This window comes from Sturnira hondurensis, unplaced genomic scaffold, assembly GCF_014824575.4.
Source record: "Sturnira hondurensis isolate 20B ecotype Veracruz unplaced genomic scaffold, ASM1482457v3 Scaffold0017254, whole genome shotgun sequence".
NCBI classification, from domain to species: Eukaryota; Metazoa; Chordata; class Mammalia; order Chiroptera; family Phyllostomidae; genus Sturnira; species Sturnira hondurensis.
The window spans coordinates 212,232-236,971 of NW_028089885.1; the positions used below are offsets into that span (position 1 = coordinate 212,232).

At 57.4% G+C, this 24,740-nt stretch overlaps 2 protein-coding genes across 6 annotated transcripts in view; both read right to left on the minus strand.

Annotated features, from left to right (window-relative positions):
- Nucleotides 1–21,195, minus strand: part of TANGO2 (transport and golgi organization 2 homolog) — a 33,234-nt gene extending 12,039 nt beyond the window's left edge. The window contains exons 1-4 of one of the 5 annotated variants that reach the window (XM_037067319.1): nt 20,658–20,775; nt 8,819–8,915; nt 2,003–2,091; nt 224–343 (exon numbers count right to left, since the gene is read on the minus strand). In XM_037067319.1, the coding sequence (XP_036923214.1) occupies nt 224–343; nt 2,003–2,091; nt 8,819–8,915; nt 20,658–20,706 (355 nt within the window). In that variant the 5' untranslated portion in view covers nt 20,707–20,775. Of the gene's footprint in view, nt 1–223; nt 344–2,002; nt 2,092–8,818; nt 8,916–9,597; nt 9,696–20,657; nt 20,785–21,171 lie in introns of those variants that run through there. The other 4 variants (XM_037067322.1, XM_037067321.1, XM_037067323.1 and 1 more) reach the window with 4 other exon arrangements.
- On the minus strand, nt 9,634–12,178 carry LOC119001795 (uncharacterized). The gene has a single exon (XM_037067318.1). It carries the CDS (start codon nt 10,823–10,825, stop codon nt 9,659–9,661), a length of 1,167 nt encoding a protein of 388 aa, XP_036923213.1. The 5' UTR covers nt 10,826–12,178; the 3' UTR covers nt 9,634–9,658.
- Nucleotides 21,196–24,740: the final 3,545 nt, after the last annotated feature.

A 24,740-nucleotide genomic window follows, 5' to 3' on the forward strand; every position in this document is an offset into this window, starting at 1 on the left:
GTGACACACTCCCCAGGGAACAAGTGTGAAGCACGTTCCCTGAGAGGGGTGAAAGGTCAGTGCCATGGGTTTCACATGGACCAGGCCGATAGGGTTTCCCACAGTGAGGCCAGTCAGTGGACTGCAGGGCCCAGGAAAACGTGCCCTCCTCCCCATCCTACTCCTCCCCCTGTCTCTGTGCAGGCCCAAGGAAGCCCCTGCCCCAAGGCCCCACCCCCAATACCTCGGCCCCTGGCAGCTGGGTCCTGATGGGGCTGCAGGTAGTTGGTGAGTGCCGCCAGCTTCCCCCTCGTGCTGATGCCCAGCCACGTGCCTCCTTCCTTGCCTTCTTCCATGTCGAGCCCTGGGTAGATGCCAGCATCATCACCAGCAGTGCCCACCCTACCCCTGCATCCTGGGGAGCCGCACCTCAGGGCCACAGCCCTGGCTGTGGGACAGGGGCTCTGACTCTACAGGGCAGAGCAGCAGGACACTGGAAAGATGCTCTCCCAGAACCCAGCCCTTCAGGACAACTGACTCCCCAGGCAGAATCCTGGAGCTTGGGTGACACCAGGCTGGGAGCAGAGCACCAGCTCCATCACGCAAACCTCGTCCTGGATCTGGGGCAGGGGCCTGGGCAGGCTAACCTTTCCTCCAAGCCTCCATGTCCTCATCTTCCTGAGGTGCCTCCTGCCTCCCTTCCCCAAGGCAATAGCCCCTCTCCCCGACGTCGTGACAAGCACCTCACCCAACACACACACACACCTCAGCCTCCCATCTGTGTCCTGCAGGGTGGACACGCACAGCCTGTCCTGTCCCATAACCCCTTCTGTGTCCTCCCAGCCCAGGATAGCTGGGATGGTCCTGGCTGTGCCCCCAGGCTCCCCTCAGCACTCCTCTCATGTCCTCGCAGGCCTGCCCTGGGACCACTGCAAGAGCCATGGGTGACCCAGCCAAGGACCATCCCCCCACACACAAACACCCCCCTGGGGTCACTGTACTGCTACGCCCAGAATTTACATAGCATGGGGCTCCTCACCAGCCTACCACCTGCTCCTGTCTGGTCTGCATATCTAGACATTTCCAAGGTTTCCTGTGCAGTTTCAGACGAGGCCAAGATAGCCCAGAGACCCAGCCTCTTCTCCTTCTCGCACTCAGTCACCCTGGGTCCCCTCTCACAGCCTCTCAGTAGCTTTCCCCACCCCACCGCCCAGACCTCCTGCCCAGGACAGTGCCCTGCCCCAGACGCCCCACTCCTGTCCCTCTCTCACACAGCACTGGGACGACCCAGCAGTGTTCTTCCCACAATGCTGCCCAGCCACAGTCTCCACGGGAAGCCTTCTGCCAGTGCCTCCCAGGCCCAGGAGGCCACCTTCCTAGCTCACTGGGCACCCTGTCAACTCTGCCAGGCTCCCTGTGCTTGCTTGGCACCTGGCTCCCAGGCAGAGGGGCTCCTGTCCACCCCAGGAGCAGGGACTACTCCCTGTCCAAGTGGCTGGGGGAGGCTGTTGGGTGGGTGGGCAGGGGACCTGGCTGTCACCTGCACGCCTCCCTCTCCTCACAGGAACTCCTCACGAAGCTCCCACCGAAGGCTTCCCAACCCAACTCTGCTCCCCAGATTCAGACCAGCTCTCACTGGAGCAAGGGGCACTTGTACATAAACAGAAACGTGCACAGATATAAGCACAAGTGCGCACACCCCCCTACAACTGTGATGCTGCACTGAGTGACAGCGTGGGCCTGCACCTCACACCAACATTAAACCAACTGACCCTCCCAGCTGCTTCTCCTGGGGATCCGCGGCACATGAAGCCACATGGGCGGTGCTGGGTGGACCGTTCTGGGATGGCCAACCCAACGCTGGCCCCAGACAGAGACCCGGAAGCCCACCCCCATTAGAGCCTTCCAAGCCCACTTACTCATTCTGAATCTACACGGGGAAGCAGCACCTGCAGCAATTAGGACCACCCGGGGCCCATGCTTCCTGCCCCTCGGTGGCCACCCACCACGAGGAAAGACTCACCACTGAGGATCTCATTGTTGCGCCCCCAGAAGTCTGCTTTCTTGGATGGTCTGTGGTAGAATTCATCCCTGTTGGCTGCCAGGATGAGCCTGACGAAAGAAACACAACTGAAATCGTTGGGTCTAAACAGAAAAGCCACATTTTTTTCTCTAGTTAATGAAGAACACTTGCCTCAGTAATAATACAGGCAAGTCCCAAAGAGAATAGGAACCCACAGGGGACACGGGGCGGCAGCAGTTCCAGGCCGGTGGTTTCCGGGGAGCCCTCGGCCAGACCATGCCCAGGGCCCTGCCGAGGACGGAGCAAGGCGAGGCTCAAAGACGAGTGTCCGTGCTGGCCAGGGCCAGGAGGCGGAGTGCGGCCCTGCACCCCCACCGCCCACCCAGAACAGCCCAGCAAGCAAGACCCGGGCCAAGCGGAGAGGGCTCTGCAGGGGAGTTCTAGCCAAGGCACCAAGCATGCCCGGGTGCCCAGGCGGCAGGGAGGTGCCCCTCCTTCTGTCCATCTGTCCCTTCCTCTGAAGACACCCCAGCAAGCATCCTGGAAGTGTGGGTGTGCTCACCAGTATGGCTTGGGGTGCACATGGACCACTCCCACACACAGCATCTCCGAGGGCTGCTGTCCTGAGTTCAGGGTGTTTAATGGGTGGGATCTTCTGTGTTTCACTAGATTTTTTCATTATGAATCGAACGAGCATTTCTTTGGCAATTAGAAAAAGCATCACAGTTTTCAGAGCCTGGTTTAGAGGTAAGAAATCTCAGTTGCCAGTCAGCTTTGCCATTTAAACAAGAACACAGATGGTGGTTGAGGGGAACCTCTCTGGGCCCGAGGAGTGACCCCGGAAGGGCCCTCTAAGCACCACGACTGGTGCATAGGAGAACAGAGGACAAGGGGCCAGGGTCTGGGGCTCGGTGGCCTGTGGTCACACTGGGTCCAAAACCAAATTAGTTGGGTCAATGGTCAGGTCCTAAAAAAACTTTCAAAAATAACTTCTATACTGTCTCGTTGATATCATAAACATTTGCTCATGGTATGATACGGATGATCGAAGATGTTCATAAACTGAAAGTGAAACCAGTGCCAGGCCATGGGAGTATTTTTGCCCATGGACACAGGGTGCGACCCCCCACCCTTGCCCTGACTGCACTTCCCCGTGCAGCCCGGCGGCAGGTGCCAGCACAGCCCAGACTGTGCACGGCTGTGGAACACCCCGGCCATGGAAGCCCCAAAGCCTCACCACCTTCAAGACGCCCATCTGGCCTGCAGCCACTACCCCCTCTCCAGAGCTGGCACAGGGATGTGCACCAGAGAGGGAAAGGTCCCTGCCCCAACACGAGCCCTGGCAGTGCCCAGAGCAATCCTCTGCGGCTCTAACTGCCATGCTCCGACCTGGACCCCAGCCTCGGGTTGAGATAGACGGTCTGAGGGAGAGGCCAGCTGGCCCTGATCCCTGCTTCCCACATCAGCTCTGTCCCTTCTGGAACCAAGCCATGGAAGTGTCCTGGCTGGCCCTGCCCCCACAGGCTGCCTGAACGGGCCGTCCTGGTGGGTGTCCCTCCACCACGGCCTGGACAGCAGTCAGGAGAGGGAAGAGTCCCGTGTCGCAGAGTGGGGGAGACTCCGCAGCTCTGGCAGGGATGCCGCAGGGGCCAGGCTCCCCGCTAACGCCATGGGTGGGGGTGGTTTCACACGGTCAGGATCTCTTCCTTCAGATACCCAGCACTCCTCTGCACACTGGTCCTGCCACCTGCAGAGAGTGGGGGTGGGGAGGCCAGGAAGGCAGCGCCCAAAATGAGGCTGCTTTTGATCCCTACATAAGGAAAAATGAGGGGGGAAAGCTGAGTAAAACCTTCTGTCCTAAGATTTTCAACTGCCTCTTTAAAACAAGGGGTGTTTCCCTGTGTTTGTAACGAGGAACATTAATTGCTAGGTTATTTTCATTAAGTGAGTCACTGTTTAGCTGAACTTCGTGGTTTGCTGGGGATTTCATTAAATACGCAATTCGGAGACATGTGGGTGTGATGAGCGCCCACCTCCAGGCTCCGTGTAAGAGAAGGAACTGCTCAGTCACCACCTCTGGGACAACACCACCAACCAAGGTCCATCCGCACCACTGTGCCCAGAGGCAGGGGACTGGCCATCACAGTGAGGGGCCTGAACACAGCTAGTCAACCCTGCCTTTGTTTCATTCTGACCTTTGAAACCACTGATGAACTATCCATGAGCAGTGAGCGCTCCTCACCAGCTGTTGAGGGTAGGTGTAGGCTGAGTCTGTGCACCTTCTAGGGAGGGGGGGTCTGTGAGCTCATGGTTAGCTTTGCACATCTTTGGGAGGCATGGTCTCTTTTCAAAGAGTATATGTCCCTTTGCAATCAAGCAAATAAGATCAACAGAATCCCACCGGACACGGCTGCCTCCACGGAGCATGCCAAGATCATCAGGGCAAAGCTGCGGCCAGCATGGGAAACTTCCACGTTAGCATCTCACAGACCCCTAACGTAAGTTCTTATCTACTAGGCTCCTTGCCAGAGTACTGCAGAGTCACACTAGAACTAAAAACAAGAGCAAAACCAACAGGAGCCCAGACCATACTCATACTGGGTAACTGGCACCAAAATATGGAAGTCCCAAGTGCCTGGCATCAACGGGCATCGGGGGGCAAAGGCTGCTGGGACCACTCAGGGGATCACGCCCTTGGGCAGGGGCTATGACGCATTGTGTTCAGGGTGACCCCAGGAGGGAGTGACATGGAAGAGCTTATCTGTGTCTGGCTAGCATGCAACCCAGAAGGCACACCACACTTGCACCAGGGCCAGCCCAGCACCCAGGGGACAGACAGGGAGGCCTGAGGGAACCTGGGAGAATGCAGCAGTGGCATGTGGCATGGGGGGCTGCCATGTCTGGAGGAACGGGTATCCTCAATAGGGAGGGCAGTAGGGTGGCAACAAGAGACGTGGGGGATACAGACTGCAGGCTCTGTGACAATCCGTTCCAGCAACAGGCTTGGGCTGCTCTGCAGAGGCCATATTCGCACTCATTCCCCAGGCAGGCGCTGAGCTGGCTCCCCTCCCTGCCCTCCTTTCCCACACGGAGAGCCACTCAGGCAGTGGCTGCTGAGTCTGGGCACGAACAACCCACAAGACACATGCTCAGAGTGGCCCACGTCTGTCTTCTCCTGTGGGAAAGAGACGACAGAACACTCAAACACAGCCCCAGGGAGGGAGACGCTTTGGCGACCATGCCTTCCACCAGCAGCCGGGCCAAGTGGCAGGATGGGCCAACCACGGACATCACCAGGCAGCCCTGGGCAGGGTGTGACAGGCACAGGCTCACCTCTCCCGGTCCCAGGAGCTCCCTCCTGAAAGCCGGAAAACACATTCCCGTAAGATCAGCATCTGGAAATGGCAGAGCCACAGACAACACCGCTCACAGCATCAGAGACAAGGATGTCTGTTTCTTCCGCAGGGCAGAGGTGACCCGTCCGAAGCACTGTTACACAATGGCAGTAACGGCCACGGGTCCAGCCGTAAACGTCCTCTCTGCAGCCATCTGACCCAGAGCACCCAGACTGCAGGGATGAGGTCCACCCACGAGCATGAATAAAAACAGGTGCCCCTATTACCCCGAGGGGCAGAGAGCACTGCACAGTTGATACGGAGGTGCTGGAGGGAGCATGCAGTCCCCGCCACATGGACCAGCTTTGTGGGCACAGGGTTCAAGAGGAGAGTGGCCCTAGCGCCAGACCTGTCTGGCTGGGACGAGAGGGTCTGGTCTGGATGGTGCACGAGACACACTGTAGGGACATGCTCTGCCACCCACCCGTGGGCTGCCGTGCTGCAGGGAGCCTAGGATGGGGCCGTCAGAGACACCTGAAGACACCAATGTGGCAGTTCCCCAAAAAGCTGCACACACAATGTACATAAGATCTAGCATTTCCACTTCTGGGTACACATCCAAAAGAACTGGAAGCAGGATTTCGAGCAGAAATCCATACGCCAATATTCATAGCAGCATTACTATTCACAAGAGTCCAGAGGCAGAACAACCCCAGTACCTACCGATGGATGAATGGATAACCCATGTGGTCCATACCCTGGAATGTTATTCAGCCTTAAAAGGAAAGGACATTCTGACACTTCAACACAGATGCCCTTGAAGACATTATGTTCAGTGAAAGAAGCCGGTCACAAAAAGACATATATTATATGATTCCACATATATGGGGTGCCCAGAGCAGCCAAGGTTGTAGAGATATAAAGGAGAACCATGGCTGCCAGGGGCTGGGTGAGGGGGGTGGGGGTTATTATTTGATGGAGACAGAATTCAGGAAGCTGAGAAGAGTTCTGGCAATGGACGGTGGTGATGATCACACAAAAACGTGAAAGTACTTAACACCATGGAACTAGATACTTACAAATGATCAGAGTGGCGTGGCAAATGTCTATGTTATACATGCTTTATTACACACACTTTAAACAAAGCACGCTCTCATTCCTGACTGTTGCTACGTAAGAGGCAGATGAGAATATAGTAGTGGTACCAGGATGGGGGCGCAGAGGCTGGTGCAACCCAGGCCAAGACAGGGATGGCTAAGGCAGGAAGGAACCCAAGTGAGAGCCACTGGGGCAGGCCCTGCTGGCACAGAGAGTTCCTGGCAGCACCAGACAGTCAGGGCCTGCTCCCCTCCATGCCCATGGCCCTGGAGCTGGGCCTCCGCCCCCTTCACTGCTCCCCCTTCCACTCCAGGCAGTGGGAGCCCCTCCCAGATCTCTGACATGCCCAGGCTCAGCTCACCAGCCCTCTCCTCACTGGCCTCACTGCAGTGCCCCTCCCATGACAGCCCTCTCCTGCTCCTCCAGTCCAGTTCCAGCATCACACACATACTGAAGCACATACAGAGAGAGCCTGCAGCCTGCCCATTCCCCCTATCTGGACACCCCCAGAGCTAAAACAGAAGCAGCCACCAGAAGCCCCTCTGGCCCTCCCATGTGGTCGGGAAAACACTGAGTATAGCCATTCAGTCACCCAAAGGAGGCATATTTAGTCTTTGGCTCTAAGCCAAAGACAATTTGAGAGAATCACTAAGGCTATATTGAATCACAATCCACGAGGAGTTCACTGTTGCTAGGACCACTGTTGGCAGTGACGTACAGGCTGTGAGCGAAAGCAAGAGAGATCCGTGCTCACACTCCTCTCTCCTTCTTCCCATTTCTATGATACCTGCAGGTGGTTGGAGGTAGTCACAGGGAAGAGCATCTCAAGAGGGGCTGTGTCTGAATCCGGGAGTAGCAAATACAGAAAGTGATGGACTTAGTGATTGTCAGGTAGCATCTCCTCCTCTGAGAAATTCCTCACTTGTTGGGTGAAGAGAGGGTTGTTTTGTTGGTGAGTGGAAGTTCAAATGAGCATAGAAGAGTGCATAAGAAAGCTCAGTAGCCAAAGGGGTGGACTGTGCCAGCCAATGCATCTCGGCCCCAAATTCGCTCTGCATTGCCTTCTGTAATAACAGAGCTGAACTTTGCAGATGGTGCCATATGACATTTTGTCAGTGGAGGGAGCCAGAGAGATGCTGGAGGAGGAGATGTTATTTTTGCAGGTAGCAGACTGAGAGCTTTCTCAGAAGGCTCCCACCACACACGTAACTTCCTGGGCATCAGCCTCCTGCCATACCTGTGGCTTCCCCAGCCCACAGCATTAAGCAGTACCCAGCGTCCAGCACCTTCCCTGCAACAGTTGTCAGCACCCAAGGGCAGCCCAGCAATTCTGCTGGTGCAGCACCCCAGCGACTTCGTCATCTGGTGAGCCAGGGCTGTGCCTCTCCAGCAGGGTCTGATCCCAGCGGCAGGTGGAGGATGGGTTCTTCTGTGGGCACTCCAGTTCCACTGTCCTTCTGTGTGTTACCCTTTCCCTGCTCAAAACACTGGGTCTGGATCTGCCCTCTGGCTGCACCCCAATGCGCAGGTCACCCTGCAGAGGCCAGGCAGGGTCAGCTCCTGGGCCCCGGCCTGGCCTGCTGCCCTCTCCTCTGCAGGAAGGGAATGCTGGACACTCCTCGCCCTCCACTCCCTGGCCTGGACCAAGTGAATCTGGCCACCATGTGAGGCAGCACGGTATCTGTGATTTGGCCCAGCGACTCAAACCCAAAAAGATGGTTGAAATAGTTGAAATCGTTGCTGGTACAGATTTTAAAATGATAAAAACTTTGCAGGCAATTGCACTAGTAAGCAGTTTCAGACGTCATTTTTGGTTGTGGTTTCATCTCAGCCTCATTCTCTGCATGGATAAATTATGATGGGGTCCTGCTGGGGGGCCCCAGGGCATGCAGGGGTACGAGCCAGTGTCTAGAGTCGGAGGAGGTACCCCCAGCTTCCCCCATCCCCCTGCACACTGACAACATTCCCCAGGCTTCTCCTGGCAACATGGACCAGCCAGTCCAAGTGAGGCTCTTGGCTACTGTCACCCCAATTCCACTGCCCTTTGGTCCTCTGTCAGAGCCCCCAGGGCTGCTCCCTGCCTCAACCCACTTTGCTCCTCTGTCCAGCCCATGCAGCCACTGTTAGAGGCTGTGTCTTAGTAGATTTGTACATTGACTCAGGGTCTTCACCACGGAGAGGTATTCCCTCCAGCATCCCACGCTCAGTGGCCACCGTCTGAGAGGGTGTTGCCAGGCCTGCGAGACTCATCCTGGGGCCTCCCTCTCCCCACCCGCGGGCGGCAGCTGCATGCCTCCCCTGCTTGGGGCACCTACATGGGCACTGAGGACAGTGGGGCAGCAAGGCTGAGCGGATGATGGCAGACTCAGAGTGAGGGGGTTACCTGTATGCATTTTTGGAAGTGGGGCGAGGATCAAACTTAAAGAAGATGATGCACATGGGTCCTGGAGAGTGGCTTTGCTTACACAGGGTCACACAGTCTGCGGGAAAAGGAAAAAAGTGAGTTGAGTAAACAGCGGACAGTAGAACCACCTTCCCTGAACCTGCGACATTCTTGGACTGGGAACAGAACCAGCTCTGTAATGCCCGTGACCTTTGCTAGATGCGCCAGAGTCACGTGCCCAACACCGTGATGCTCACCACACTGCACAACCCTATCCCTAAACATGCACACTCGTCAGCACTGGCCAGACCACCCTGATGCCAGCTGTGCTCACTGGCCCTGGAGCGCATGGGGGTGGCAAGGAGGTGCTAGCAGGAAAAAGCAGCAAGAGCAAGAACCACAAGCACAGCTGGAGCAGCCGGCCCACGCCTGCCCTGGAGCGAGGTTCTGCAGCCTGCTCCGTGGCCCTCACCCAACCTGCCCATTCCCTCCCCTGGCAACAGCACCAATTTCAGCCCCCCGCCATTCAGTGCAGGGCCACATCGCACCCACCTGGCCTGGGGCTGCTGGGCAGCAGTGTCTACCCCAGGCCTGCGGTGCACGCCCTCCACCCGTGACAGCCCAAGCATAGCCAGACTCCCGTGGGGCCCTGCGCCCCTGTCAGCCAGGGACAAGGGGCAAAGCACATGTGCTGGTGACATGGACACCAACTTAGATGATGGGTGAAGACTCAGTGTGCACCTCCTTTCCATGCCCCTGGCCATGCACAGGTCCCTCACCTGGGGCCTCTGGAGCCAGCAGGGCTTTCCCCACAAATGAGTTGAGAACTGAGATGAGATCTCAAGGCCACCGATCCTGAATAAGGTGACTGTGCAGGTGCTGCAGGGAGCCAAGAAGATGCCCAGAAGAGCCTGCTGAGCAAGCGGGAGAGAAGTGTTCAGTGTGTGTGCACACAGGTGAGGCTGAGGGGTCTGTGCCTACATGTAAGTGCATGGATATGTCTATGTGTGTGCTTCTGTGTGCATGTGTGCACATGTGGCCGCCTCTAGAGGAGGCCACTGAACCCAGGTGCCCTAGCCTGGGGCACCCTGGGGCTAGGAAGGGTCTGTGCAGTGGCCAGTCTAAAGACGTGAGTGGCACCTGCTGGGGTAGCGCCTGGGCTCCACCCCAGGGGGCACAACTGTAAAGCAGGTCAGTGAGTTGGGGCCTCTCTGGCGGCAGGGGAAAGATGCTCCACCCAGTCCATCCTTTCTCTAATCTTCCATATAAGCCATGACTACTCTCCCACCCCTGCCTCTCTACCCCAGGCCTCAGAGCAGCCACCCAGGGAAGGGGGCCAGCCTGCTGTGTGCGACACCAGCACAGAACCCCTGCACGCCTGTGGACAGCAGGCATGGGCCAGAGAGGCCTCCAGGAGAGACCCATTCCCCACCACGGGGAGAGGCAGACAAATAGTGATGGGGACTGCGCCTCTCTGATGCCAGTGAATCTCTCCTGGTTCTTGGGTCTCTGAAATGAAACTCTTCCTGTCTCAGGACTCATAGAAGGGGGTCTTCCCACGAAACTGACTCTGCCAGCACCCGTGGGCAGGTCAGTGGGCAGGAGGGGCTGCGACCACAGAGGAGCCAAGGAGGGGCCAAAGGCCATGGCCAGCACCACAAACAAACATTGGCTGAGAGCCACTAGGGGCCCTCGAGCTCCCGGGCCTCGTGGGACAACGCCACAGTGCTCCCTGCAGTCCACTGCTCTCTGCTCACTGGTCGGGCTGGGGTGGGGGGTGGGGGCGGAGGACTGACTCCACTGGCTCCCACATGCCCTGAAGTGACCCCCAGGACCCAGCCTCGTTTCTCCTGGCCTTGGTAGGCACGGGTGCAGGAGACGGTGCGTGTAAAGCCCGCAGTAGTACAGTTGAGGCATTGTCATGGCGACCAGCAGAACTGCACATGCTAGGGAATGCCAGCCATGTGAGATGGGCTGCTGGCCACCAGCCCGAGCTGACAGGAGCATCTTCTACCGTTGGGCCCCCAATGGTACCCACTGGGGGCCATCACTCCAGGGGGGTCTCCAATCCTGTTGGGCAACCTAAGGGGGCTGACGCTCTTGGTAAAAACAACTCCAAATGCTTGAGAAAATGAAAACATCATAGAAGCAACCAAGAGCTACCAAGGTCATGTCAGATTTAACCAGCACCTTGGAGAACATGAGCATCAGAGAGGGAGCAAAGCAGAGTTCGGGGGCCACTCCTGCCCTGGGGCATTGACTCATCTGGGCAAACCAGGCTCTGGTGGCCTTGGGAGTGAGGGGGACAGAAGACAAAACCCAGAGCAGCCCTTAGACGGAACCTAGTGGGAAACCAAGAAGTCCCACAATAATTTCTCAGACAAACATCAGTACACAGTCAGAAAGAGCCACGCACCAGAACAAACCTCCATGCACAAGAACCAGCAGGAAGAGACCCCCGCAGGTCTCATAAACCAACCACGCTCTGCCTGTAGAAAGCGGGGGCTTGGGAATATCTGCAGAGAAAAGGAGGTTCACGAAGCACCAGAAAGAACTTTCAGAAATGGGAGGTATAGGTAGCCACGAATTAAAACTCAGCAGTGGGTTTCACAGCCGGTTAGACACAGCTAATGCCATGAGTCAGCAGAATCATCCGGAATGCAGTGCAGGGAGACAGGAAGCATGCTGGGCCTCCAAGGACTTCAGGTGTCCCAGCCGCCGGGGACAGCTGACAGGTTTCCAGCACCTGCCACCTGACCACAGTCCCGCACAGAAGACAGAGGCCCCTCAGCCCAGAGAGGCTGGTCTCTCTCAGACACAAGAACACTCTACGCAAAGTGGTAGTGAGTGTGGCACCCGGCTGCCGCAGGCAGTGGTAGGAGTCCTGCCAGCCTCTCCCTGCTGACATCCCACTGGTCCAGAGCCCCGCCGGATGGACGGCTATTCTGAAGGCTGCCCCACCAGGGACGTGCCACTCCAGGCTGTCAGAGGAAGAGGCCACCGTGTCTGCCTTGGCCCACCATGTCCCTCCCTGAGCTGCATACCTGGCTGCTAGGTGAGGCCACTGCAAAGGTCAGGCCTGGCCCCTGATGCTCACAGGCCCCACCCCCAACTCAGCGGCAGGACCCTGCTGTCCTAGCTGCAGGTGAGTGGCAGACCAGCCCTCCAGACGTAGCAGGGAGGACTCTGTAGTCTGGGGAGAGGCCACCAAGGGGTCTCCAGGCAGCCTGGTGTCAAAGGCGTGTGGGCGCAGAGCCCCGGGCTGCGGCCGTGACGAAGGTGCAGTCATTAGGAGGGAAGGACCAGAGGAAAGCCAGCCCCTGGGAGGGGACCATCAGGAACTGCCTTTCTCTCCAATCCCTCACCCCCCACTCAAGCCAGGCCCGCTGCCCACCAGCCCCTCCCCTCCCTGGCTTCACCTCCCAGCCACCCCCAGCACCCTTCTTCGTCTACACCTGATATGCTCCCTCAGCAAACTCCTGGCAAGTCCCATGGATGCAGGGTCCTCCTCCAAGAGTGCCCCCACCCTGGCCCACCACGGAGCTCCAGCTCCCTTCCCAGGGCCTGGCAATGTCCTTCCTGACACCCCTGCTCATCTGGCTACCTTGTCACCCCTGCTGCCTTTCAGGGCTCTGAGAACAAGCTCTGGAGACAGCCCCTATCATCCCAGTCACTGCACCGAGGGCTGGGTGCAGAGGAGGGGGCAGGCGGGTGGTTGAAGCCACTCACAGTGACAAAGCGCTCACAGTGACAAAGCGTTCTGCCTGCTGGGCCACTCAGTCCCTCTTAGAAAATGCTCCTCTACACTTCCCACAGCTCCACAGCCAGCAGAGGGGGAGGGGCCTCAACAGGTCCCATCACGCCAGGTAAGACTGGTGGCATCTATGTTTCTCAGGAGGGGCTCACCCTGAATGACCCCTGAGCTGGTAAGATCTGTAGGGGAGGGCAGGCAGAGTCCCGGGAGGGAGAAGCATGCTTGGCTTTCTTAGTGACACCCCTGCCCGACCTGTTCCCGCCTCCACCTGGGGCTCGGCACATAGGTACGGGCCGGGGGGAATATCCACAGAGACCTGAGAAGTAAGGGCTATGCAGGTGCTGGGGTCACTCCTCAGGGCAGGGCAGCCAGACCCAGCCCACAGCCAGAGAAAAGGCAGGCAGAAGAGTCCATAGGATATGACCAGGAGCTCCACCACGGGCCTTAAGGTGGGCGTCTAAGCAATGCAGAAAGCCATGTCCCACCTCCAAGTCCCGTGCTCAGGGTGCTACCTGCCCCAGCAGGCCCAAGAGGCCATGACAGCAATAAGCACACTCAGCGGAGCCTTTGGACAGCAGGCGAGAGACGTCCCAGGCCCGCCCTCTGCTTTCCCTCCCTCGCCCTCACTTGGCCTCCTGGGCGGCCAGGGAACACAGGGCACAGGGATGAGGGACCCGCTCAGAGTTTGGCTCTCTGGCCAGTGGCATACTGAGTGTGTGTGTTGGGGGGCGGGTGGCAGGGCTGGGCCCCAGGTGCCACAGCAAGGGAGGGGACAGCTAGGGAGCACCTTTCCGTGCTGGGCACTTTATAGGCATGATGTCTCCTCTCTGAGAGCTTAGCTTGACGTTACCCAAGAGGCTCACTGGAGGGGTGCCCATGGGCTGCACACGGGGTGAAGGAAGAGGCACACACAGTGGGACTCCCTGGCCTCACCTCTGCTCCCAGGTAGCCACCTAGAAGGCCAGGACGCCCGCAGCACTGGACCTGCACATCCATACCACCCTGGCACAGCCACAGCCGCTCCACCCAGTTCATCGTGGAAGCCCTGGGAAGCCAGCACGCCTCCTGCACGGGCCCCATTGTTCTCCCTCCCCAGGGCATGAGAAGCTCCTGGGGAGGCCCCTGATGGGCAGCCAGCTCCATCCCANAGGGAGCACCTTTCCGTGCTGGGCACTTTATAGGCGTGATGTCTCCTCACTGAGAGCTTAGCTTGACGTTACCCAAGAGGCTCACTGGAGGGGTGCCCATGGGCTGCACACAGGGTGAAGGAAGAGGCACACACAGTGGGACTCCCTGGCCTCACCTCTGCTCCCAGGTAGCCACCTAGAAGGCCAGGATGCCCGCAGCACTGGACCTGCACATCCATACCACCCTGGCACAGCCACAGCCGCTCCACCCAGTTCATCGTGGAAGCCCTGGGAAGCCAGCACGCCTCCTGCACGGGCCCCATTGTTCTCCCTCCCCAGGGCATGAGAAGCTCCTGGGGAGGCCCCTGATGGGCAGCCAGCTCCATCCCAGCCATGGCAGAAAGTCACTGTGTCCACATGTGGTCCCCCTGGGGGTGCAGTTTTACAACTGCCTCACACTCAGGGGGACTGGTCCACAGGAATGGAAGACCCCAGAGAGTGGCCCAGGCTGAGGAGGGGAGTTGTGTGGGCAGAAGTCTGGAGGGACCACATGAACAGCTAGCGAGTGGAGCGCTGGAGGCAGCCAAACATCCTGCCAAGGGCCCGGGACTCCAGCGCAGCCCTGCACAGCAGCGGGCAGCAGAACCGGCCACGGAGAGGCGCCATCTCTGTGTCGGGAAGCCTGTCCCTCCGTGCTCACTGCAGCCTCGGCTATTCTGTACAGAAAGCCAGGGGCTGGTCCCGCTGGGGAGGAGGCTGGCATCGGCAGCCCCCCGTGTCCCTGGAGAGTCCTCACCATGCTTGCTTTGCAAAGCCACGCTCCATGACTCACACTGACTCGGATTCTCCCAGCTGCCACCAGGCAATCTTCGTAATCACCACGATTCCACATAAAACACTGACCTCTGTGAGCTTGGCCAAGTGACAGCGCTGCTGGAACAAACTACCCAGGGCTTTTCTGGAACTGAATACAGAGCAGCAGGAAGTCCTGGCTAGACCAGGAAGACTGCAGCTCCAGAAGCTCATTCTCTGCGACAACTGCGAAGGTGACAAAAGTCCCTGGCCCAGGAATTGCAACTCAGGCTGGGCAGGTCCACCAGGCTGCACAGGCACAAATGAGACCAGTGTACCCACACCTCACAGCTGTCCACTCACTGCTGTGCACCAGTCACTCAGCCCGGGGCTCCCGCTGCAACCTCGGCCTGCCTAGGCACAGCTGAGAAAACACGATTACCCTGGGGTAGCCTCCACCAGCCTGAGCGTGCACCTCTGCCAGGCCCTCCCACCTGCAGCCTGGGCAGATCCACGCGCGCAGAGCAGGGCTAGCACTTCCCACGTACACCTAGAGATGTACACTTCCCACGTACATCTCTGGGCACACCTGAGCCCCTGGAGGAAGGACCTATGAAGCATGAAGCAAAAGGAAAGCCTCTTCTTGAAACCAAAGCCAAGAGCTTCCCAGTCTCTCTGAGAAAGGCAGCTAAAGTCTCCCCAGATCACAGCTCAGCGAGTCTGGCTTTCCCTTGTCTATGCCTGGCAGTTCCGAAGCACAGGAAGGATGGGTCACAGATTTGGCACTGGTTATTCTCAATACGCTGGCGCTGGCTACAAAGCACAGGAGCTTTCTAGGCACTCACAGCCCATCTGCTGATAGCGCTTTTGAGAGTTCTCCTGGCCTGCTGCGTCCTGCTGCTCACCCACTGCCTCTGAATCTCCTCCTCCGGCTGCCGCCTCCTCCTTCCTCCTTCCCTGCCTGCCAGAGGACCAACAGGGCTGTTCCCAACAGCCACATGGAGCCGGTAAACCGCCTGTCAGAAGGATCAAGCTCTTCAGTGAGTCAAGCTTCCAACCTCACTCCATGTGGCATCTAACAAGAGCACAACAAGAAAATGACACAGGCGGACAGGCCTGGCCACAGACAGGTCAGAGTAACACGGCAAGAAATGTGGCAATGACTGCAGTGGCTCAAGCAAGGGCCACGGGGATAAGACCTGACACCCTGTGGACTGACCCACAGCCTGATGACCAACAGTGAGAGCCTGCTGCCCTGGCCCCCCTACACCTGGCACAGACAGGCAGGTGAAAGGCAGGGCAGGCCATCGAGCTCAGAGGCCACAGGGAGAGGAGGCAAGAAGGGCCTGAGGGCCACTGACAGGGCCTCACTGTCCCTGCCAGCCGGGATGGACAAGGACCCAGCAGGGTGACTGGCAGACCTCAGTACTGCTGGGGGTGGTCACGCACCCCTCTCCAGACCCCACCTGGCTGCCCACCACACCCCGCCCAGAGGCAAACGGCATCGCAAACTGACTGCCACCACCCACCCAGTGCTTACCAGCACCACCTCCTCCCACATTTGCACCAAGGGCTTCTCCCTTCTCCTTCCTCCCAGCCCACCCATTCTCGCACGCCCGCTGCAGGCTCATCAGCTCACCCAATTCAGCCTCTCTGTCCCCAAGCCCCAGGCTCCACACCTCCTGCTGTCACAACCAGGAGCTCCTGGAGCCCGGCAGGGCCTGTGATTGTGGTTCCTACTCCCAGGTCACCCAGGAACACACTCTCATCTGGAAATTTTCAACCTGTGCACCTCCAGCAAAAGCCCCCACTCCGGTCGGCTGTGCGTAGCCACATCTTCCTCCGCAAAGTATGGGTGCATTGCGTCATGACACAGGCAAGATTTGGTTGCCTGTCTTCCCGTGACTGGCTGTGCAGGTTCATCCTCACCAAGGGGTGCTATCCCCAGCCTGCTTGCTGTGGCCCAGCTTTCCTGGGGGGTGGAGTCCTGTGCACAAGCTCTGCAAATGGGCAGAGGACCTTCCTAGGACAGTGACCCAGGAGGCAGAATGGCCCAGTCAGAGGCTGAGGCTCTCAGGTGAGCACACGTGGCCCAACTCCCTCCAAACATCCGGGGCCGGTCTGGTCCTGCCCCTTCCACTCCTGGGCGGAACCTGCCACAACTCACCTTTCTGACGCGGCGGGTAATGCTCTCGCCAGTTTCCTTGGCATCCTCTAGTACCTGCATGTCTTGTCCCCACCCGCCATGTCCATGAAGCACCGATATGGACACTGAACCTGGGCCTCTGCTGCGCTAACCTGCAGCGCAGTTGATGTGGTACAGACAGGCATGCCCTGCGTGCCCCACGAGCCACAGATGTTTTCTCCCAGTCCATCCCTTGCATTGCAGGCTTGCCCATGACGTTGCCTATCAGAATGTCTTGTTATTGCCCTGGCCAGGGAACTCAGTGGGTTAGAGCATCATCCCAATACATCAGAGCTGTGGGTTTGATCCCCAGTGAGGGCACATATAAGAGTCAACCAATGAACGCATAAATGAGTGGAACAACAAATAAATCCCCCCCCTTGCTCTCTCTCTAAAATTAATAAATAATAATAAAAGGATCTGATTTATTTTGAAGTCTACTATTTATTTTATAGTGAATCTTCCCATTTTTCCTGTGCACTGGTCACCCTTCCTGTCCCAAAACAAGAGCCCCTTTCTTGACGTCCTTGCCCAGTTGTATTTTGGTTTAGTTCTCAGATCTGTGCAGGGTCTGCCTGAGTGGGTGGTGTGAGGGATGGGCTCCTATGTTTCCCCATCTCCAGGGAATCTAGGCCATCCAACGTCATTGCACCTGGACACCCAATCACACAGCCCCCTCAGGGCCCTGCATGAGTCACCAGGCCTCCTAGCACTCTGAAGTCTGGAGAGCAAGTCCCCCTTTTGGCCATTCACACAGTCTTCTAAAACCCTGCCAGCCGCACCAGTGCCACTGCCCATGAAGCAACACAGGCGAGGAAGTCTGTGGCCTAGAACCGAGAGCTGCCCCGAAAGCACGTCCATGCACGGTGGCACCTAGTCTGTAGACACTAATAGACACAAGGGAGACATCTGTGTGCTGGTGATGGTCTCCACACCCTCACACAGACAGCGACTGAGAGGCTGGGCTCGGTGCCCCATCCTTGGAGCTAGACACGTGCAACAAAGGTGGGTTTGACGTCAGAGAAGTAAAATGAATCGTCCACTGTCCAAAGCTGCCCATGAGAAGCAAGTGGACAGACCTGTCCTTCTTCCCCAGTGGCTTTGAGATGTTTCTCTGGGTGAGGGGAGGGGGTGAAACAGAAAAGTCCAGAAGATGAGGCTGTTCACAGAAAAGTGGACGAAAAGTGGACAAGAACAGACTCAGCCCTGGCTCAAAATGCCTCAAAACAGGGACCAAGCACTGCTGGGTTGTACTGAGTTCGGACAACCACACCACCCACCTGAGCTGGCATCAAAGCCACACCTGACCAACCGGGGCAGAGGGGCAAGGGGGACCTGTGCCCTCAATGGGATCACTTCTGTTTGTCAACTAAGAAAACAAACAGGGCATCTAGGCAGTGGGGAGATGCCAGATCAGAATGCAGCAGTGAACGGCAGGGGTTGTATTTTCACCACATAGAGCCAAGGGGGCTGAGACCCTCAGGAAAGTGAGGCTCCCCGTTCACATCAAAGCCGCGTCCTATGACGGGGCCGGTGTGGCTCAGTGGGTTGAGTGCTGGCCTGTGAACCAAAAGGCCGCCAGCTCGATTCCTAGTCAGGGCACATGCCTGGTTTACCAGCCAGGTCCCCAGTTGAGAGACAACCCCTAAATGTTTCTCTTCCTCTCTTTCTCCCTCCCTTTCCCTCTCTCTAAGAAACAAATAAAATCTTTAATTAAAAAAAAAAAAAACAGTCCAACCCAAGTGCCTGCACTAAGACTCTGGACAAAGGTTAACTGGTCCCTACAGCCAGGTCCCATTTCATTACGCCAAGCACTTCACAGATTTGGAAATACATCTGTAAGTCTAGCCAGCCTGTCCATCCAGTGTCGAGGAGCCGTGCAGGGCACGGGATCCCTCAGGCCTCACACAGGAGGAGCGCAGAGCCAGGCACCTCCTCCTCAGCCTGCACCTCGTCCCCACCCTGTAACGGCTCCCAGGGGCAGAGCTGGAAAGCCTGAGCTGCTCTTTTCACATGACGCCTGAAGTCCTTCCAGTGGCTGCCATAGAAGAGGAAAAAACACACATGGGAACACAGTGTCGCTGTTCCTGGCCTTGGCTAAGAAAGCCCTGACGTCGGTAAATATCCTAAGCAGCCGGCCCACTGCAGTGCTCCACCCTCCCCACTGCTTGGCGACTAAAGACTCCTCGATCTCTGTTTTGCTGTTCTGACTGTTAAGTGGCACTTCGCCATACAAATTCTCTATGGTGATATTCTCTCCTAAGATCTCCGAGATGTTTTAGGAGTGCTAGTTCAGCCTCACACCAAGTGTCACTGTCCCTTCACAGCTCAAAGGAGCAGCACAAATGAGGGGGCAACAGTGAGAATTAAGGAAAGCTGCCATGATGAGGCAGCTCCTGCACGTCGGCCCCTCCTTGCAGGAACACTCGGCTCCCCCACAGGCCAGCCTGTCCTCACAGTGGCCCCTGCAACCTGCATGTTAACAAAGGGGAAAGGGCCACCTTCCTACAAACCCCTGAAAAGGGGATGAAAACAAGCACTTAAAGCTGGCATGGCACGGAAGACCTCGCAGGATGAACCCCATGTGGCAGCAGTCAGCAGGAGAGGGGATCCATCCGCGTTTGGTACTTTGAAGTGCGCATATATTATTTTTGCAATAGGAAAGTAAGTTGAGAGAGTGAAATAAAAAAGCTGCATTGGAAACCTTAGAGCGCAGCCCAGGGGTTCTGGCAGATCTTATTTTCATGGAACCCATCACAAAGCCCATGGTCCAGACCCAGAAATGCCAGGTTCTGCAGTGCTGTCCTCACACGAAGACTGACATGTCAGCAAAGGGTGGGTCCTGTTCTCACACATCCGAGCATCAGTGTGGCCCCACCTCTAGAAGCCTCCCAGTCTCCCTCCCAAGTCTCTCCAGACAGGCTCTAGGGTCCCCTCACCTCATCGCCACAGAGGTCCTCAGCAGCACCACCTGTAGTGCCTCCAGAGAGCCTGCCCTCACATCTGGAGGCCACAGCACGTGGTTATACCCACGGGGTGACATAACCAAAATGGCAGCCCTCACATAATGACACAAAGGAAACATGAGGCAATCATAATAGCTCAGGGGCTGGGCAGCCGGGCAGAAAAGATGGCCTATTGCTTTCATTCAGAGGACTGTCGTCACCACACATCGAAGCAAGCAGCGGCCTGGTCTGAAGGGCCTGCAATCTGTGGACACATTATAACACGAAGCTACAGGACCGGGGTAAATGGTCGGCAGCCTGCAGGTGGGAGCACCAGAGCCACCCACTCCGTCCCTTGGGAACACTGGGATCCTGGAGAGCGGAATGGAGGAGGCTAGAGGCTCCGCTGTGTCCATCTGCCAACACAACACAGCCACCCTCTCCAGTTGCCACCTGACAGGTCACCTGATGCAAGCAGACTCCCGGGAGAGACCCAGAAGGAGCAGAGGCACTAGGAGCCAGCCCTGGCTCTGAGTGACCTTGGGAACACCATTTACCCCTCAGCCTGAGTTTTCTTCACTGTGAACAGTGTTTGGCCAATGAACACTTTGCCCCAAAAGTTTGCCCAGGGGACCAAAGGTTCCCAGAGGACCATCAAGCAAGTGTGAGAAAGCACTTCCAAAGCACTACCAGCTGGAGACACCCCTTGTAGCTGTCCCATCATATCTGTCTCATGGAAGAGGGCACTGAGCCCAGACAGCAGAAGAACAGTGGTCAGCAAGTCTGGAGTAGAACGACAAGCCAGGCCTGTACTGAGCATGTGACATATTTGCAAAAGAATGGTGGCCTGAGGCTCAGGGACTGGTCCAAGGGCAGAAGGTTCCCTCTACCTGTGGCCCAGAATGAAGCCTGGAAGCATGGAAGGCGCTAGGGTAAGGGAAGGGGTCTCAAAGGCTAGCAAATGGGCCAGAACTGCCCTGGGGGGCAGCCCTGCCCAGCCCCCACCCCTGATGCCCTGGAACGAGGGTTTCAGCACCTGAGTCAGCCCAAGAAGGTCTTCTCCAGGCGTAGGAATAACGCAGCATTTGGGTTACTCAGACATGGGTTAGCTGTCACCCCGCTGCCCCTGCAGCAGGACGAAAGGAGGCAGCAGCGTGACTCAGGGTTCCATTGGTGACCGACATCGTGACCCACCCACCCTGCAGCCACCTCGCAATTCCCAGTACCGCCAGTCTCTACTTCCCTGCAGGGAGACCAGCCCTGCCTGCCAGTGGGCTCCCCCGACCAACCACCCCACCATTCGGGCGGGCAGGAATCACTAGAAACACCTTCCAGTAACGCGTGGGGACCTCAGTCGACCGGGGACAGTTGGGTCTCCCGGGACACGGCCGTTAGATTTCCAATTCACTCCTCAGAAAGTGGAAACTGAGGCAGGGGGAGGTGGGACCCTGCCCCTCCCCTCCCGCACCTCCAGAGCCCCGCGCCCCGGACCCGAGCAGGCCCCGCGGGGAGGTAGATCCACCAGCCGGGGCAGCCAGCCGCGCACTCACCGCCTCCGTCGCCGCCGACTTCCGCGTGCCGCGCCCGCGCACCACCGCCACCGCCCAGGTCCCGCCCTTGGTGCCGTCTGCTTGCTCGCTATTGGGCTATCTGGATTGGGGCGGGGCAGCTCTCTATAACCTGGGGTATGGTTGGCTACCAGGATTGTCGCTCGGGGGTGGGGGGGCTGCAGCCCTCCCGGCGCCCCGCCCCCCGGGCTGCGCCAAGCCTCAGGGCTGAGCTGGTTTCGGTGGTCTTGCGACCCCCGCGGCCGTCTCAGCCTTCTCCAGACCCCGCCCCTGGGGACTCCCACGGGAGGTCGCAGCCCCCCTGCGTTCACGCCTTCGAGACCCGTCAGCGCCGCACCCTGAACTCCCCACGCTCATCGGTCACCTACCCACCCGAAGGCCCTCGCTTTGCAGGAAGCACTAATGGGATGCTCACTTCCGGACCCGCCCCTCAGGTTGGGTCCTAATCTCCTTGAGACCATCCAATCTGGACCTCTGAACCTGGTCATCCTCTCCACTGCGAGCCCGATACCCTGACATTCCTGCCATGTTCAGCACAGACTCTGGACCAGGCATTCCAGCCCCATCCAGCCACCGTAGCCTTTGAGCCCACCTGGAGGCTGTTTTGCAGGTCCAGGCCCCAAGGAAATAGGAAAAAGGCTGGCCCTCCCTGATCTGTACTAGGTGAGTCAGTGAGCAAGTGGCCAGGAAAGGGCACTGACTGGGGCCTTCCCAACTGGACAGAGGCATTCACTGGGCTCTGTCCCCACTGTCTGGGGTCTGAGTGTAGAGAAAATGGACAGAGGCCCAGGGCAGCTTCCTCCAAAGTGGGCACCATGCAAACTATGACAAGAAGGACAATTAGTTACCTTAAGCATAATAACAATGTGCTAAGCACTCTAAATCCTGTGTTTCAGTACATAGATTTCATTCATGCTATTTTACAGATGCAGACACCAGGACTCAGAGCAGTTATGTGGCTTGCTTGAAGTTAAAAAAAAAAAAGTGGCAAGTAGCAGTGGCTAGATTAGCTCCACACCCTGGCCTGAAGACCTTGATCCTGCTCAGAAAGGGGAAGGGCCTGGCTTGTAATCAGCAACAGCAAGAGTCAAACCCAAAGCTGCCTAGAGACCCGTGGTACACCACTCTTTTGCCGTCACATCTGTGTTCCTCCTGGAACACAACAGAAGCCTTTTGCAGGCATGGGAACCGAGGACTTCAGATGCCAAAGGACACTTGGCCAGCAGGTGGCAGAACCAGCAAGACACACAGTCTCCCTTCCTGCTCTATTACCAGACTCCAGTCTGGATGACATTTGGTGCTGGGAAGCAGGCAAGACCAATCAGATGGGTTGAGGTGGGTATCTGAGCCCTGGGGTCTCAAGGCTGCAAGGGGCTCACTGCCATCCCATAGCCTCAGACAGGAAGCTCACTCCCTTTATGGCCATACTTTTGGTGTCTGAATATCTGCAACTGTTGGAAAGTTCTTCCTAACATCCAGCTCAAACCTTTTCCTCCCTGTAGCTTTCCTCATGTTCTCCAGGGATATCCCTACAGAGCAGGCCATTGGCTAAGTTGAAAGAGTGGGAGATAGGGAGGAGACTAGATCCTGGTCCCTGTGGCAGAGAGTGAGTGCTAGACACCATCTCTCCTGCTCTGTGACCTTCTGACCCCTACCTGCAGCCTGGGTCATGGTGGGCGACTGCCAGACAGTGGCAGAGTCCTCTTGGAAATGTCATTGCCCACCCCGATCCTCTGTAGGTGCTGGTGATCCGGCTCAGGAGCAGATGGGTGTCTGGAACCTTGTTAGGAATTAGTGGAGAGAGAGGCGACTGCTTGGGCTAATTTAAATGCACAGTCTCAGCTAAGGTTGTCTAGTCCCTGTTGCCACCAGTAGCAAGTGTGCGGGGAAGGGGTGATGCTGAGCCACAAAGTCACTGCAAGAAGAGGGGATCCAGGAGGACCAGAGCCCAACACCCTTGGTGAGATCTAATCTAGACCAGAGTGTCACTGATGGTGTGGTCCCATGGGACAAGAGCTGTCTTGCTACATGGGACCTTTGTGTTCCAGAGGAAGACACTTCATTCTGCCTGTCCAGAGCTTTGAGCAGTGCCCCTATACCAGGGTGTATAGGGGTGCCAAGTGGTCATCACTTCAAGTGCCAACTGCAGTTGATTGGTGGTGGCTGCTGGGCTCCAAAAGGCTGCTGGGCTCCGAAAGGCTGCTGGGATCAGTTTGCTTCGTATGCCAAAGCACATGGGGACCCAGTGGTGGTACCAGTGGTGAGTTCTAGCCCCAAGGCATTTTCCTTTCTTTGTTCTGACCAAGAAACTATTGGGTGAACACTCTGGCCTCTGACATGGTGGATAAGACATGAATACCTGGTTCCCCCATTAGCAGTGTTGTGGGCAGTGTGGCTCCCTGGGTGGCTGTGGGGAATATGGTGAGCTGAGGGTTTGGTCATCTCCAGGAGTAACCAGGACAGGAAAAGCTTAGGACCAAGAATGAGCCAGGATAACTGGTCAAGGGGCCATTTCAGGAACCCCCTGAAGTCATCCCCCATGGGCAGCATCCCCACTGGTGTCCCCCACACCACAAAGGTAAGTGGAGTTGGCCTAGGATTACAGTCCCATTCATGGTCACATGTCATTGCAGGGACCAAGTGGCTGCTCTCCACCTGGCAGGGGAAATACAACCTTTGCTGAACTCAGCCTGGGTAGCTAAACCCCACAATGTTCCTCTGTGACCCTGAGAAAGGGTGGAGGAAATGGGACATCGGGAAGGGGGGTGATAAAGGCACAAATTCTTCCTTTCCAGGCCCAGATCTATGGCAGGGGGATGAGAAATGTGAGGGGTGGGGGTACCCTGCAGGGTGGTGTCTGTAGGTTCAGACCTGATGGTAGATGGAAACCCTTGTTCACAGAGGGGTCCTTTCCTGCCCTGGAAACCCTGCAGGCCCTCACCGGCCACAGCCTCCCTGAGCCAAGGCCGCACCCTGCCTCTGCTGTGGGAACCCTGGGGCTATGAGGGTGAGGGAGCCCAGGTCCAGGTATCAGAAGGATTAGGTTTGAGTCCCACTGACCTAAAGCAAGTGAAACACTCTCTGAGTCTCAGTTTCCCATTTGCAAAATGGGATGAGAGCAGAACTCTCCCTCGAAGTTTGTGTGAGGAATACAATTTAATGTGGAAAGAAGGACGATGGGCCCAGCGCCAGGCGAACAGCAGGTGCTAGTGAAGGATACCTGCGAAGTGTGTGCGGGGGAGGGTAGTGATGGGACAGCGCCAGGAGAACAGCAGGTGCTAGTGAAGGATACCTGCGAAGGTGGGGGGGCTGGGGAGTAGTAATTGGGACAGCGCGGCCGGAGTCACGGGAAGGGTCGTTAGTTATGCCAGACCCCGCTGGGAGCCGGACGGTCCCGGGACATCCTCAAAGGCTGGAGGGAGGGAAGGCCGCCGCTGCAGCAGAGGTCCAGGCAGGTGCCGGGCCTCCGCCGCTGTAAAAGGGGGCCGGTGTTGGTCGAGACAGACGCCCGTGTGGCCCAATGGCAAGCTGGTGTCTCCCCAAGCTCGGCC